Source organism: Hyperoodon ampullatus (assembly GCF_949752795.1).
Source record: "Hyperoodon ampullatus genome assembly, chromosome: 5".
Lineage (NCBI taxonomy): Eukaryota > Metazoa > Chordata > Mammalia > Artiodactyla > Ziphiidae > Hyperoodon > Hyperoodon ampullatus.
Genome location: NC_136918.1, coordinates 141,762,454 through 141,778,419, shown reverse-complemented (window position 1 = coordinate 141,778,419; position 15,966 = coordinate 141,762,454). Strand labels below are relative to the sequence as shown.

At 37.7% G+C, this 15,966-nt stretch overlaps 1 protein-coding gene across 2 annotated transcripts in view; it reads left to right on the top strand.

The window, feature by feature from the left end:
* Positions 1 to 15,966, top strand: part of DSCAM (DS cell adhesion molecule) — a gene marked incomplete at both ends in the record, with an annotated part of 733,341 nt that overhangs the window by 110,589 nt on the left and 606,786 nt on the right. For both annotated transcript variants that reach the window (XM_079704973.1, XM_079704974.1), the window contains one exon: positions 12,653 to 12,970. In XM_079704973.1, coding sequence (XP_079561099.1) covers positions 12,653 to 12,970 — 318 coding nt within the window. The remainder of the gene's footprint in view (positions 1 to 12,652; positions 12,971 to 15,966) is intronic.

The window sequence follows — 15,966 nt, the reverse complement described above, 5'->3', positions numbered from 1 at the left end:
GCATTCTCAGGTTCTCTGCTTACATTGAAATATTTAATTTATCAGGCCCAGATATCTATTTAACTTAATTGTTAAATTGGGCTATGAATACCCTCCCTTCTTACCTTCTGCTATTTTTTCCGTATAATTATATTACCATTTGGGGTTAAATCAGTATTTGGGGTTTGCACTATTACAATTATGTAAATATTTATACATAACTCAGCTACAGCTGAGCCACATAGCATATTATGAACACTTTCCTTTCTATGATAGCTTTGTTTGTTCCCTAGGGTTAATAATTACTTCCTTTTTGTTTACTTAGTTTTCACGGCACGTGTAATTCATTTCCCAAATCCTCCAACAGGACAAAGTACTCCTTTTAATATATTCAGACATATCAGGGTCTTTGAATATTTATTTATTTATTTTTTCAAAACATCTCTCTGGGAGCCTTCTTTCTGCATCAATCTGGACTAGTTTCCAGTATACAGTTGTTGTCTTGGAATCTTTCAGAGTCACTCTGGAAATTCCTTTTGTTTCTCATCACCTGTGTTTGAGCCTCTGTTTCCTGTATATCATATATTCCTCTTTCTTAGTTTGCTGCCTTTTTATTCATCTTCCAGAAGTTTTTTGAATAGGGTGCATAAGAGGTAAAGTTTTTGACTTTGCATTATCTAAAAATGTCTTAGTCCACTTGCTTAATACTCTGGGTGTAGAATTCTAGGTCAGTCTGACGTCTTTTGCTATAAATGGTCACACCGGGGTTGAAGAGCTGGCCCTTGGCCTCCATACTGTTGTAGATCAGAACCTGACAGTAGCTTCCGATGGTGGAGAAACCCCAGGAGGATGGCACTTTTCTGTCCCAAGGAAGTGCCCTTCCTACCTCAGGGGAGACCTGACTTGGGTTATGTTTAAGTGTTCACTGCATTATCTATGTACTCGATGCTGTGGAAGCAGATGGTGTACAGGGATGATAATGTCCCCTTTGCTTCATCCAAGGTACTAGTGTTTTAGCACAGAACAAAGTCACATAGATAGGCAATATCTTGATGAAGCAAGGGCAGAAAATGCAAGAATGGATTAAGTGGTGTGAAAGTGCAGAGGATGGTGAAGTCAGGTGGGTACTGTGCAGTGTTCCCAGGTGTTCTGTGGGAAGATAGAGGGTTGTATCATACCTGAAACCCAAACACGGTTTGTTCCCATCACTGCTTTGGAGATAGTAGACATTGCTGGTAACACAAAATAAGTGAGCATCTATGTTCCATCACTGTTCACCCACCTTGCCCCCGAAACTCCATTACGATGATAGTAAAGGAATATAAACGTCCTAAGGATAAAGAGGAAGAGAGGTAAAATAATGGTAATCATAAGATGCCAGTGATGGTAGTTGAGTGTTTTAACACACTGGAGAAAACTCAAGGAAGTCACCCAAGGGGAAGGAAGACAGTGACCAGGTCTCTGACTCAGCCTGGTGAATCAGAGGGGCTAGACTAGAGTCAATCCTCTAAGAGTCTTTCTAATTCAGAAGATTGTTGCCACTTACAACTCAGGGTATATTTGCCATTATGAGAATAACCATTCATTTTAGCACTGAAACACAAAGTAAAACCCATGCACTACCTGAAAAAAAAATACCTTAAAAATTAGACTTAATGTAAGTCCTTAGACCAGAGCAAAATGGAAAATTGAGTGCCCCTGAGCATGGTGAAGTTCTAGCAAAAGAAAATGATGCTGAACACTGCCATAGTCAATGAGATTAAGAAGAATGCGTGTCTTTTTATCATTCCACGTCAGTGCTCTCACTCAACACCAGAGTTTAAGATTTCTTGCAGGACTTGGACTTTACATTTTTCTGTTGAGGTACCATTGTGGTCTCTGCTTTTAATTCATTTTGTTCTTTTTAAAATTGTTTTTCTTTTAAATTTTCTTTTAAGTTTTTTCTTTGTTCTTTTTTTAATTTTTATTTTATATTGGAGTATAGTTAGTTAACAATGTTGTGTTAGTTTCAGGTGTAGAGCAAAGTGATTCACTTATACATATACATGTAGTTGTTCTTTTTCAAATTCTTTTTCCATTTAGTTTGTCCCAGAATATTGAGCAGAGTTCCCTGTGCTATACAGTAGGTCCCTGTTGGTTATCTCTGTTAAATATAGTAGTGTGTATATGTCAATCCCAAACTCCCAGTTTATTTTGTTCTTTAATCATAGGATAGGTAACTCATTAGGCTTCAGTGAATTTCAATCTTTCCCTCCCAGTAATAGTCTGATTTTATTGTTGTTTTGTTATTGTGTTTCTAGTTCATATTGCTGTGTTTTTGGACATTCTCTTTGTGTAATTTTTCCCCTCTCTCCAAGCCTTTTAATCTGCAGGAAGCAATTCTGTTGACATTATTATGATGTCAGCTCCATTTCCCACTCTCTTTTTCTGATGATTTTCTTAATTTATAATTCCTTGTGTGAATCTGCACTTATCCCTCATTCTTCATTAGTTTGTTCTATTTTTGTTCCCACATTTCTATGCTCCCCGATCCTAAGGAGTTATTTACATCATTTTGGTTTATTCATGCTCTTTGCTGCTTGTGATCATAAATCCCAGAGAGTCTTCTGCTTTCAAATCACTAGCCCCTTTCGTGCCTTTTGAAATCTTTGAGCTTAAAATGTAAGTGCTGTAACATAGCAAACTACACACATATTATTCATTACCGAGGCTGTATTCTTCTCTGAAACTGTACACGTAACCGCCAGCAGTGTTACTGAGGGTGACTTTCATCCATCTGAAGGGACAGTGAGACTTCATCTCTAAAATGAATTCCCTAGACACACATGGAAATAATTCTCTAGAAGGATATTGGAAACAATACGTAGACATTTTATGGGTAAAATATTAACATTTTTCTTACTTTTTTTCCTCCAGAGATTTGTAAAACACATAGCAAAATTGAGCTTTTCTTCTTCCTTGTTGAAAAATCAGCACACATATTGGATAAAAAGAACATTCTTACACAGAGTAGCTAAAATCTCATAAACGTGTTCTTCTTATAATATCAGAGAAATTCTTTCAGCCACTAATTCTTGCTGTCCCTTAACATCTTTATAATGGAATTTAAATTAACATAGATGATGCATATGAAATACAGATTATTTTTCCTTAAAAGGAATCTTTTAGCTATATGTGGTATGAAAACCATAATTTTTTTAAAGATTTATTTATTCATTCACTAAAAATTTGAAGGCTTCTATTGTGTACTAGTCTGTTCACTAAATACAGAAGAATAAGTTTGCATCCTCTATACGCAGTGCCCCTCTTGTAGATTTCAACAGTGTTGGAGACACACACTAAACAACTAAGCTGAGACTATGAATGAATGAAGCAAGAAGCTGACAGGTAGGGTATGGGGTCCAGTCTGGGAAGCAGAAGATCAGGGATAAATCCCTAAGGAAACGGTGTTTAAGCTGAGGGTCAAAGCATGAGTCTTAATGAATTGGATGAAAGATGGTGAAGTATTCCAGCAAGGCATTCAGTATCTGTGCTGGCTCTGAGGTGTGGGTGGGTTTCCCAAGGCACTGAGGAGGCTGACCTGGCTGAACCCTAGCAAACCATCAGTATGAGGTAAGATTGAATTTTTTCTATGCACAATCTTTTAACATCAAAATATACAAGAAGGCAGATAAAATCTCAACAAAGAACATTGATATATCAACCCAATGGCAATCAGCACTAAAAAAGAAAGAAACCCAGTTCTCAATTTTCCTTCTGCATTTGATATTCCTCCCTCCAATTCTAGCAGAGTTGCTTTATGTACTTTGAAGTTTTTATTAGATACATAAACATTTAGGATTGTCATGTATTCTTGAATTGATCACTTTATCATTAGAAAAAAACATCTTAGTAACATTCTGTATCCTGAAATCTACTTTGATATTAGTGTAGCCACTCCAGCTTTCTTTTGAGTAGTGTTAGCATGGTATATTTTTCTATCCCTTTAATTTTAACCTACTTGTTTTTTTTGTATTTAAAATGGGTTTCTCCTGGATTACATACTATTAAATCTTGATTTTTCATCAATCTGACATTTTCTGCCTTTCAATTGGAGTGTTTAGGCCATTTATATTTAATGTGAACACCAATTTGATTAGGTTTAAATCTACCATCTTGATAATGCTTCCTATTTATTTCATCCACTCTGTTTTTTTTCTTATCTCCTTTTGTATTAAAGGAATTTTTTAATGATCAATTTTATCTACATGAATGGTTTAATATCTAAGTTTTTCTTTGTTTTTTAAGTGTTTGCTTTAGGGTTTACAACATAAATCTTTAAAGTAACATGGCCTACTTTCAAATAACATTACAACACAACGTATAATAGAAGAAACTTAAGACAGTAGATTGTCATTCTCCTCCTCCCACCTGCCTTCATGCTGATATTGTCATTCATTTTATCTCTCCATACATGTTATACTCCAAAATACATTATTATCAATTTTGCTTTAAACAGTAAATTGTCTTTTGATTATTTTTTTAAATGAAGAAATGTGTTTTGTATATTTACCCATATATTTACCATTTTTGTCAGTCTTCATTATTTTTGAGAAGTCAAAAATGTCTATCTGGTAACATTTTCCTTTTGCCTGAAGGACTTACATTAGCGTTCCTTGTACTGCTGATCCATTGTCAATGAATTCTCTTAGTATTTGGTTGTCTGAAAAGTCATTTTTATTTTGCCTTCATTTATAATTTTTTTTTTTGGCTGGGCATAGAATTTTAGATTGGAAGGTTTTTTTCTTTCTAAATAATACTTTAAATTTTCTTTCTCTTCACTGTCTTTTGGCTTGCATTGTTTCTGATAAGTCTGGCATCATTCTTACCTTTGTTTCTCCACATGCTATGTGTATTTTTTTAAGTGGCTGCATTTAATATTTTTCTCTTTTTTACTAGCTTTCAGCAATTGAATTATGATGTGTCATGGTGTGATTTTCTTTGTGTTTCTTCTGTTTGGTGTTCATTGAATTTATGGGGTATTTGGGGTTCTGGCATTCCTTAAATTTTGAAAATGTTAGATATTAATTCTTTTAAAAAATTTCTGTCTGACCTCCCCCCTTGTGTGGAATTCCAATTATACATATATTAGGCCACATGATATTGTCTCACATCTCACTGATTTTATGTTTACTGTCTTTAAGCCTGTTTTCTTTATCTTTCAATTTGTGTAGTTTCTATTGCTCTGCCTTCTGGTTTATTGATATTTTCTTCTGCAAGGTATAATCTGCTGTTAATTCCATTTGCCTGTGTTTCATTTCATATAGTGTATTTTTCATCTCAAGAAGTTTCATTTTTGGCCATTTTTATAGTCTCCATTTCTCTCATCAGTATTCCCTTGCTTTCCCTTACCATCTTGATGATATTGGGAGAATATTTATAATAGCTATTTTAATGTCTGTGCCTGCTAATTCTATCACCTGTCATTTCTGTGTCTGCTTCTATTGAATACATTTACTTCTGATAATAGGTTATATTTTCCTGCTTGTCTCCAACTTTTTTTATTGGATGTCAGATATTGTAAACTTTACATTATTGATTATTGGATTTTGTTTCTTTTCATTAACCAGCATTGAAATTTGTTGGTTGTGCAGTTAAGTTACTTGAAATCAATTTACTCCCCTCTGGAATCCATACTGGGATCCCTTTTAAACTTTGTTATGATTAATTTGGCCCCCACGGTAGTGGTCATACACTTCTGAGTACTCTATCTGGTACCCCATATATTAGTTCTTTCCTCTCTGGATGGAACATGAACTAGTCCCTCCCCTGTGTGAGCTTCAGGGATTTTCCAGCTGCTCCTTTCTGGTGTTTCTTTGCAGCATCAGTAGTTTCCTCACACACCTGTAAATATCTGTCCACAGCTAAAGACACACCAAAGGGAAACTTCTTCAGATTGTTGGAGTTCCCTCTCCATGCAACTTCCGTCTCTTTGCTTTGTAAATCCAGTGTGTTTGGCCTCCCCAAGCTTCAACTCAGAAATTCCACCAAGTTCTATTTAGGTTTCTCCTTTTGGGATGATTTGTGAATTTTCTCCAGACATTAAGCTGGATGCTAGTGGGCCCCATCTCATTTGTTTCCTTCTTTTACAGCTTACTGTTTTGTATTGAATGAATATTTACATAGAAGAGGGTAAATCCACTTCCTGTTTTGTTTCATTTTGTTTTATCATGTTCAAAGACAGAATTTCATAGTTTTAAGTTCCGTGTCATTATGAAGTTTTATCCAATTCTTACTTGGACAGTTGTGTTGTTGCTTTAGTGCTGGGGAATAGATAGAATGACTGAAATATATTAGAGTTAAATGCACAGTTGCTGTAACATATGAGCATATTTTTATAACCTAACTTGGAATTATTTCATAGACGTTTGGAATGCTTTCCAAGTCATTATGAGACCATACATTTATCTGCTTTCAGATTGTCTGATCAAGATGACACTAAATTTCAAAGCATTTATTCAAATGTGAAAACATTTTGGAGTCTCAGAATCAGCTAGGTGTTAATGCTTTCTAGATAATATTTACCTGAGGCTTAGGTATATTCCTTTTCCTTTGGGAAGAGCTTTATAGAAGCAGTTCATTTTACTAAGCATATACACTCACAGATTCCTATGAAATCAATAAAATTATTTTGATCCTAAATGGTATTTTCATTCAAAATAGATATACTCAATTTGCAAACCTAATGGTCTGTTTTAGTTTTCATGTTTTCTGATCTCTGTGAAGCAATTGACACAGTTGAAAACTGCTGGTTGACATTTCAAAATGCTGTCCTTTTGTTTCTAAGGCATCATTTTCTCTAAGATTTTGGCTACTTATCTCATAACGTCTTCTTTGTCTTCATGATGTTTCTCTCTTTTCCCATTTCTTTAAAATATTTAATGTTTTAAGTCAAGTATAGAATACATACAGAGAAGTGTGGATTTCACAGAGTGCAGCTAAATGAAATTTTCCTCAGCTGAGCACATCAGTGTACCCAGCACCCAGGTCAAGAAAATGGACACAGACAGCAGCCTGGATGCCACCTCATGCCATTTCTATCCTCTGTGTCCACCCCATGAATAACTATTATCCTGACTCTTAACACCATAGATTAGTTTTTCCTATTTTATGCTTGATATCAATGGAATAATAATGTATGCACTCTTGTTGTGTCTGTTTACTTTCCTTCAACTTTATGGTTGTGGTTTCATAATATTTTTGTTTGTAATTGTAGATTGTTCATTCTTATTTTTATATAATGATTTGATGTGCAAATATATAACAGTATATTTATCCATTTTTTACTACTGGTGGATATTGTGAGTGGTTTCCAGTTTGGGACTCACAAGCAGTAATGCTGTGACTATTCCAGTGTGTAATATTTATGAGCATACACATGCATTTCTGTTGGATAAATACCTATGAATTGAATTGTTGAGTCATAGGGTAGGCATAGGTTTATCTGTAGTAGTTACTGAGGAACAGTTTTCCATAATGACCTTATCAATTTACATTCCCGCTTGCAGTGTATGTGTTTCATGTTGCTTCACATCCTTGGGACACTCAATACAGTCTGTCTTTTCCATTTTAATCATTGTTGTGTAGTGGTAACTCCTTGTGCTTTTAATTTGCATTTCCCTGATGACTAGTGACATTGAGGTGTTTTTTTTTTTTCATGTGCTTGTTGGCCATTTATATATTGGCCTTTGTGAAGTGACCATCTAAGCCTTTTGCCCATGTTTAATTAGATTATGTTTTTCTTATTGACCTGGAGGAGTTCATTATGTATTTTGGGTGCAAGTCCATGGTCAAATATCCTTTGCTCACCTTTTATGTATTAACTACCCCTGAGCATCCATCTCCGTTTTTTTTTTGTCTCTTCTTGTTCTTCACAGTCTCCTTGATATATCTCACACAGTGATGGGCTTCAGCTTCCCTGACTGTAGAATCTCTGTCTGAGACCTTGCACTCCAATTCCCAGCTGGCTAGTGGGTGGCCCCAAGGCAGTGCCCCCTTAACTGCAGTAAAACAGGCACTGTCATTTCCTTCCCCCAGCTGGCTCTGCCCTGTATGTTCTCTATCTGCGCTCATAGTGTAACTATGCAACCAGGCACGCAAGCTATTAAATTTGGATCATATTGACTTGTTCCTTATCCTCCCTCAGTCTGGTTACTTCCATGCCCTGCCCACACTTTCTGGCAGGACCATATCAGACACACCTGTAGAGTTAGGCTCTCTCCTCCCTTAACAGCACCAGAGCCCCAGAGGGCCTGGGCCACCCACAGCAGCCCAGCCAGACTTCCTGCCTCCAGTTTTCATCCCCACCCCCACCCAGCGTTCACTTTCCAAAACGACAATCTGGAAAATTGCTTGTTCTGTGTCAAAACTTTCACTGGCTCCCGACTTTTTAAACAGTTTTATTGAGATATAATTTACATACAATAACATTCATCTGTTTGTACAGTTCCGTGGTTTTTTTTTTTTTTGGTAAATTCAAAGATATGCACAACCTTCATCACAGCTAATTTTAGACCACTGTAATAACTTCAGAAAGACACGCTGCATCCTTTAGCTGTCACCCTTCTCCCCAGCCCCTCACCTCCACCCCTAAGTAAACCACTCATCTACTTTCTGTCTCTGTAGAGTTCCCTGTTCTGGACATTTCATGTGCATGTAATCACACAGTACGTGCTCTTTTGTGACTCACTCTTTTCACTGAGCATAATGTTATCAAGAGTTGTCCATGTCTGTAATACATATTAGTATTTCACTTATCTCTGTTGCTGAGTAAAATTCCATTGCATGGATATACCAGCTTTTGTTTATCCATTCTTCAGTTGATGGGCACTTGAGTTGTTTCCACATTTGTCTAGTATAAATAACACTGCTTTGAACATCTGTGTACACGTTTCTGCATGGACATATGCATTCACTTCGCTTGTGTGTATGCCTAGGAATGGGGCTCCCTCTTGTCCTACCATCTTCAGAATTAAGCACATGCTTCTTAGCTTGAGATCTGACACCCCTTATGATCTAGACTTTATAATCAGCTTCTGAAATAGAAGCTCCCAGGATCACCCTCCAAGCCTTGGTCCTTAGCAAGTCCCAAGGCCTTAGCAAGCGCCAGATACTTACTAGGTGCTGAATATGTATGTACAGAATAAATGAATATAAGGAAACTCAAGCTTCCTCTCCCAAATCTGTGTCCCTGTTGGTTCTGCCCTCAAGTTCCTGGTATCCAGTGTCCTCTCACTTCTCTCCTGCCTATGACAACTCAGTGTCCTACTATGTTAATGCCTCTGCCTAGAATCTGCTTTTCCCTCTCCTTTGGGAATCTACCCTTATCTTCCCCAGGTTGGGTTAGTTTCTCTATCATTTATGCATCTGTAGCACTTTGTTGATAACTGTGTCACAGCACTCAGCAAAATATATACTTATCGCTGATCTCGTTACATGACCATGGAACCCTCTAGACCAAAAATTCCTTAAAAGCAGTAGCATGACTCCTGCAAATGTGTCTAACTGTGACCTTGCACAAGGCCTGGTACATAACAGGTGCTCAATAAATACTGTCACATGAATAACTGATTGTATCATTGTTTCCTGCAAAGTTTCTCCCATGTTTCTTCTTTTCACTTTGCCGTTTGTGGATTTTAAAGAAAGCAATATTGACTTATTTTTCTTTTTAGTGTAACATTCTCCTTTATGTTTGTCATGGGAGTCTTGGTTATACCATCTGTTATAACGATTAAAAAAATACGGAGAAATCTGCAAACGAAGAAACAATTCTCCAAAGCCCCTTCCTTTTATGCCCTTAGTGTTCGTACGCCAGGATTTTATGCCTTGAATCTCACAACAAGATTCTGCCAAGCATTTTGTTTAGCTCTCAGTTAATAAACTGCAGTTATTTTCAAGGAACTTTCACACACACACACACACACACACACACACAATTCACATTAAGATTTGCCCTTATTGGAGGGAGCAAATGTTACTGTATTTAAAGTGCATTCAGCACTCCATAGAAAGAAGTACTATTATTTAAGCAGATGGATGGGCCCTTAGATGGAAGAAATAAAAGCTGTTGGAATATAGTTTGGGTTTTCTTTTGCCTGTGACCATATGATGTGTATCTTAGAAAGTGAGTTTATGTTATGTTATTAAACCCAGTGGTGTGAAATAAAAAGACTAATGTGAAATATCTAAAAAATGTAAGGAGAAATGACAGTAATCCCCCATAGGTCACTTATCTCTTTAACTACTAGGATTAAACATTTGTTTTGCATTTTTCTCACAGTCATTTAAATAATTTCATAGGCTGGCTCTTAGAATGTGGTTGAAAATAGAAAATTATATATTTAATCAAGAAATATTTCTTACATACATTCACATTTTCAAAGACCGCTGTTCTTAACAAGGCCACGTTTAGGACACATAAAGAGAATAAATTCACGTTTAGGACACATAAAGAGAATAAATTCAAATACAACTAAATTTTACTTAGTTTGAATCGCCTGCAATTCAGTTGACAGAAGAGTAACCTGGGGAGGGAAAAAAAGAATTGAGGTGGAATTAATTAGCCTCAGGAGTGACAGTTACCTCGTTCCTGGCAATATGTTTGGGGTGATGTCAGTTTCCTAAAAAGCTCAAAACCACAGTGCTACTATCAGCATTTTTATTTGAGCTGAAAGCTACAAAGTTCAACTATGCTTCTGGTCTGAACCAATTTCTCAGTTAGCAATGCTTTCCATATTCTGATTTATGGAGCATTGCTAAAGACTTTAGTTATGGTTGGGGAAGAAAACCATCAAACAGTTACTACTTGATGAATACACCTGCCTGTCTTCTCTTTGAGTAAATCTGTCGCTTTTACAAAGTGTATTTTTCTCTGCCATTTTTTGACTAATGGAGTTCACTCTGCTGCCAGCTCAGAGGTAGGCAGCATAGGCCGTGGGCAAACTCGTGGTCACCGCTAGTTACAGAGACCAAGAGAAAGCAGGTGGATCTCCAAGTAAGCTATCTGGAGTAAGGCAAATCTCATGAACACAGCTTCCCCACGATTTGGCTTCGTACAATAAAGGCAGCCATGCAATGAAATAAAGTCTTCATCAGGGAGACTGAATCCTGGCTCTGCAACCTCCTACCCTGAGTCCTTGCTCCAGTGACAGCCCCTCTGAGTCTCCACCTCATCCTCTGTGGTGCACAGCCTGGGCTCACCTGGCAGGACTGCTGTGCATAGGAGTAAATGAAACAACACTTCGAGCCTCATAACATTGCCTGACATGGCTTGGGCACTCAGTAATCGTTAATCTCATCTCTGCCCAGTGAGATTAATTCCAAATGTCTAGGGCTTCTTTACTCTCTTGTGACTATGTGACCTGGTATGCATTTGTTCTTAGAAAGCCATATCTAAACACCAGTGTCTAAAAGGTAGGAGGTCTTCACAGCATTTATACATCTTTTGTTTAATATTTGGATTCCAGAAACTGAGTTTCTTTGCTTCATGTAAAGGACACTCTAGAACCGTAAATGAGTGCAATGCAAGCAGTCAATAAATGCATGAAAACGTTTGCAGACACTTTATTTGTGGTGATTAAGCTAGAAACAAGTAGCCCAGGTCAGGGAACTAGTTAAGAAAATCACATTATATAAATTGTGCAGACGCCTATAAGTTATCGTCTGCCCTCTGTATCCGTAGTTTCTCTGCATCTGAAGATCCAACCAACTGCAGGTGGTGTAATATGGTAGTATTTCCTATTGACAACAATCTGTTGTGTATAAATGGACCCACGCAGTTCAAACCAGTGTTGTTCAAGGTCAGCTGTACTTAACCAATTCTGTGAAACATGGCATTATGTATATGAAACAATGTTATGAGTATGAAACAGAGTCTGTAAAAACTGCATGTTGCATGTGTGCACATTATAACATAGTATAATTATATAGGCATGTAGGCGGATGGGCCAGAAGAGAAAAATCGAAACAGAATCTGCCATAGGCTGGTGGAATTGAATGATACTTTGTTGAAGTTCTATCTTTATCATTGCAACATATTTTCAATAAAAAAATGCACTGTTGATTGGATTTGATTTTCAGAAAACCAACTGTCTTTTTAAAATGCTTTACATATGATCTTCAATTTTAATTTTTAAAATTTGTGACTAATTTCATTCAAAGTTAGCTCTCAATGTACCTTTCAACCAGAGCAATTTGATCCTAGCAAGCGGATCTAGTTATTCAGTCATGTAGCTTCTCCTTCTTAAGCCGCCACAGGATGTTCTGCCCTGTGCTCCAGGTAATTGTGTGAGCAAATGCCAACATTGTTCTCATAGACCTTACGTTCTAGAAGGGGAGACAGACAATAAGTGAATACAAAACCCAATAGTGGTCAGTCCCATGGAGACAGAACAGGGCACGGGACATAGAGCTGAATAGTAATCTATTTAAAGTTTAAGACCCAGGGTGATGTAACTCGTGTACAAACTATGAAGATGGTGCCTCTCTGTCCACAGTAGGTTGAGCAATTTCGAATGATCTGGTTTTAGTTGAGCCTCGTGTCTGTTTCTCAGCATAACCTCTTGATGCCAGTTGATCGGAGGACAAGTTCGGAACGTGCACTTTACTGACATGTTCTTGTGTTGTCTTCTTGTAGTTTTCGGTGAGGACCTTCACTCCAGCCTCTACTTTGTCAATGCATCTCTGCAAGAGGTAGTGTTTGCGAGCACCACAGGGACCCTGGTGCCCTGCCCTGCTGCAGGCATCCCTCCTGTGTCTCTCAGATGGTACCTAGCAACGGGCGAGGAGATCTACGATGTCCCCGGGATCCGCCACGTCCACCCCAACGGCACTCTCCAAATTTTCCCTTTCCCTCCTTCAAGCTTTAGTACCTTAATCCATGATAATACTTACTATTGCACAGCTGAAAATCCTTCAGGGAAAATTCGAAGTCAGGATGTCCACATCAAGGCTGGTAAGTACGGCTCCTCAACCTTTATTCGTTCTGTGCCTGCTGGGGGTCCAGGTGGGCAATGACAAATATTAAAACTCCATCAGCTGAGAACCGATGAAAATCCTATCCTTAGTTCACTCTTCTAACGGCTGCTTTGAGATGTCAGAGCGCCTTACATTTTTGGAACGAAAACTCGAAATTAGTGGTTCTCTTCCTCAGGGAAACAAATGTGCAGATGCCTGCAAATATCACCTCTAGCTTTTTGCTGACTGAGGTATTTCTCCTTTTATTCAACATTTTTGCTATTTGAACAAGATATGTCAAAAAAGCATTCAAGGCATTTGTAAACCTTTGCAACTCTATTTCTGTAAATCACTAAACACTGTGGAAATGGGGAAAATCCTTCTGTGGCACTAACATTAAGTTTGCAGTACAATTCTTGGGTCGGTTTTAATGTTGTCACTCAACAGATATTCCTTGAGCTTCTGTTTTGATTCAGGCACTGTGCCAGGTACAGAGAGTAGATGGGTAAAAAGGCCTGGTACATGGATGGCCTCATGGACATAGTCCTTATGAGGGAGTCAGACAATGGACAAATAAAGTTGGGTTAAAGTTTACAATGGAGAGTTGGCCTCTGTCCCAGGCACTAGGACATTTGCTGAGTATATTGTAAAAAACTGGGGAGAGAGAAACAACCATCAGCTGAGAATCAATGAAAACCCTATCATCCATTCAGTGTGATACTGATGGCTGCTTTGAGATGTCAGAGCATCTTTTGACTGGATTTTGGAGTGCCTTACGTTGCTGGAACTAAAACTTGAAATTAGTGATATCAAGTTAGTAAGGTCTAAACTATATCCCAGTCTTACTGTCTTTTGACCAGTTGATACAGTGACTGACACTTTCAGTGCTTCCAGCTCATTGTGTTTGTTTCCTGTCTCCCTCTTCACTCCTCCTCACACGACTCTGCCCCAGAGGCAGGCAGCGTGGGGAGTGGGGAAGAAAAAGGGAGAACAGAGGACAAGGAATTTAACTGGAATAAACCATAGCATCAGTGTTTATCATCAGTAAAATAACATCAGTCTAATATTCTTCTATTCCTTGTGAAATAAAAAGGGCTCTTTTAACATTTTTGACTGTGTCACATGTTGCTGGAATGTTGTCAGTAAATAAACCCTGAATTGGTTATTTTCCTTTTAACATCATACTGTATTTTAATTGCCATTGATACAAGCCAAGCCAGGAATACAGCCTGAGGTTCACAGACATCAAAAGTTGTACATACAAGACATATTGTGTCATTCTATAGATTTAATAAAGCCCCCCAAAACATACACACAGTTAGACACCAGTTAGAAAACAGTGTTTTTATTATTTTTTTAAGCCTAGGCTTTCAAATCCTGTGGTAAACTGACATAATGGAGTGACTAGGAAAAGAGAATGTGACTTTGATTATTGACGTATACACCAGGTACCTGGGGGAACTTTGTAATAATTTCTGCAGCAAGTGTGGAGGTGCTGTTTGAAGACATCACAACACGAGCAAACTATGAAATGTTTCTGAATTCCTGCATGTGATCTCTTTGATGTAAGCAATCAAACATTAGACTGTGACTCATTCTGCTAGCTAGTCATTTCCCAGCTATATTTTGATCTCCATGACATGCTCATGAATTTCAAGACATGCACAAAAATGCCTTTAAGAAAGGAAGAAAAAGGTTGGCTTTAATCAAGCGATATGAAAAGTTGATACCCCGAATAATTAAAATGAAGCCAATGAAATTTGTATAGGAACTTCTAAACCTGACAAACAGAGAGACATCGTGAATGCCTTTTACCTGGCAGGCTAACAAGTTTAATGGTGTGTCATAAAAACATCTTTATAAACTACAAAGTACCACTTATAGTAAAACCTGGAACTTCAAACAGGTATACTTGTCTATATTAATCTGCTATTTCTGTCTTGGGTTCCTGTCAGATAAAAGAATTAAATGCTTACTTCTGTTTTAACTGCTATTTTCTAAATTTGTCATAGAATTGATTGTCTTTGCATGACCACGTAGGTTTTAAAGGGATGGAAGTTCCATCATCTTGTCTGGCATCTATGCTACCCCCCACCCCTTCCACTGAGTTATGTGATTTCTGTCTGTGTGCTGTTATTCTTGAACATCTAAGGCCCATCATACACATGATTGCTCTGTCAGTTTGAACTTACAAGATGGATAGTCACGTTGCCCCAATGAAATTACCTTTCTCATTTAATTTTATTTCTTAATAGGAACACATTATAGTTGTAGTAGTCTTTTAGATTATTTATTGGATGCTGGAAAATCTGGTTTCATCATTTTTATGTAGATGCTAGTACAAAACTGGATGGCTGTTCAGAAGGGCAGGTGAGGGATGTGTATGTTACCCAGTGATGGCTGTAGTGCAGGTTTGAGTGGAATGAGCACTGACTCAGGTGTATCCTCCTGTGTATTGGGTCATCTGAAATGTCTGTGTGCCTCTAGATTGGCATTGGAATTTTCCTGGAATAATCCATTAGGTAAATGGCTTCATCATCTCTCCTTTATAAGTACAGGGAATTCTTATCCTTAACAGTTTTCAGTGACTTTGACTTAGGTCTGACTGTCAACAAAACAGGGAAGGTTCATCCATCTTGTCTCCTTAATCAGCAATCCTAGTTCTCCTTCACATAAAATACTTTCTTGCCCTTTTTGTTCTAAGGAGTGAAATGTGCACGGATCCCTTGAAGCAGTACTGCCCTGCCCGTGCCGTATTTCTACTTAGCAAACGGTAATCAGCTATATGACCTTGGTCAAGTCAAAACATTTCGAGTGATTGTTTCCTCCTTAGTGAACTGTGCTTAATAACATTTGACTGGGCCTTCTGCTTATGGCCAAGATCGAGTAGCAGAGACAAAATTTACCCTTTTATCTGAAACAACAACAGCACATAGACAAAAATCAAATCATCAATCTAATCAGTCTAATTAAAAGAAAATATCAGAAGAAAGC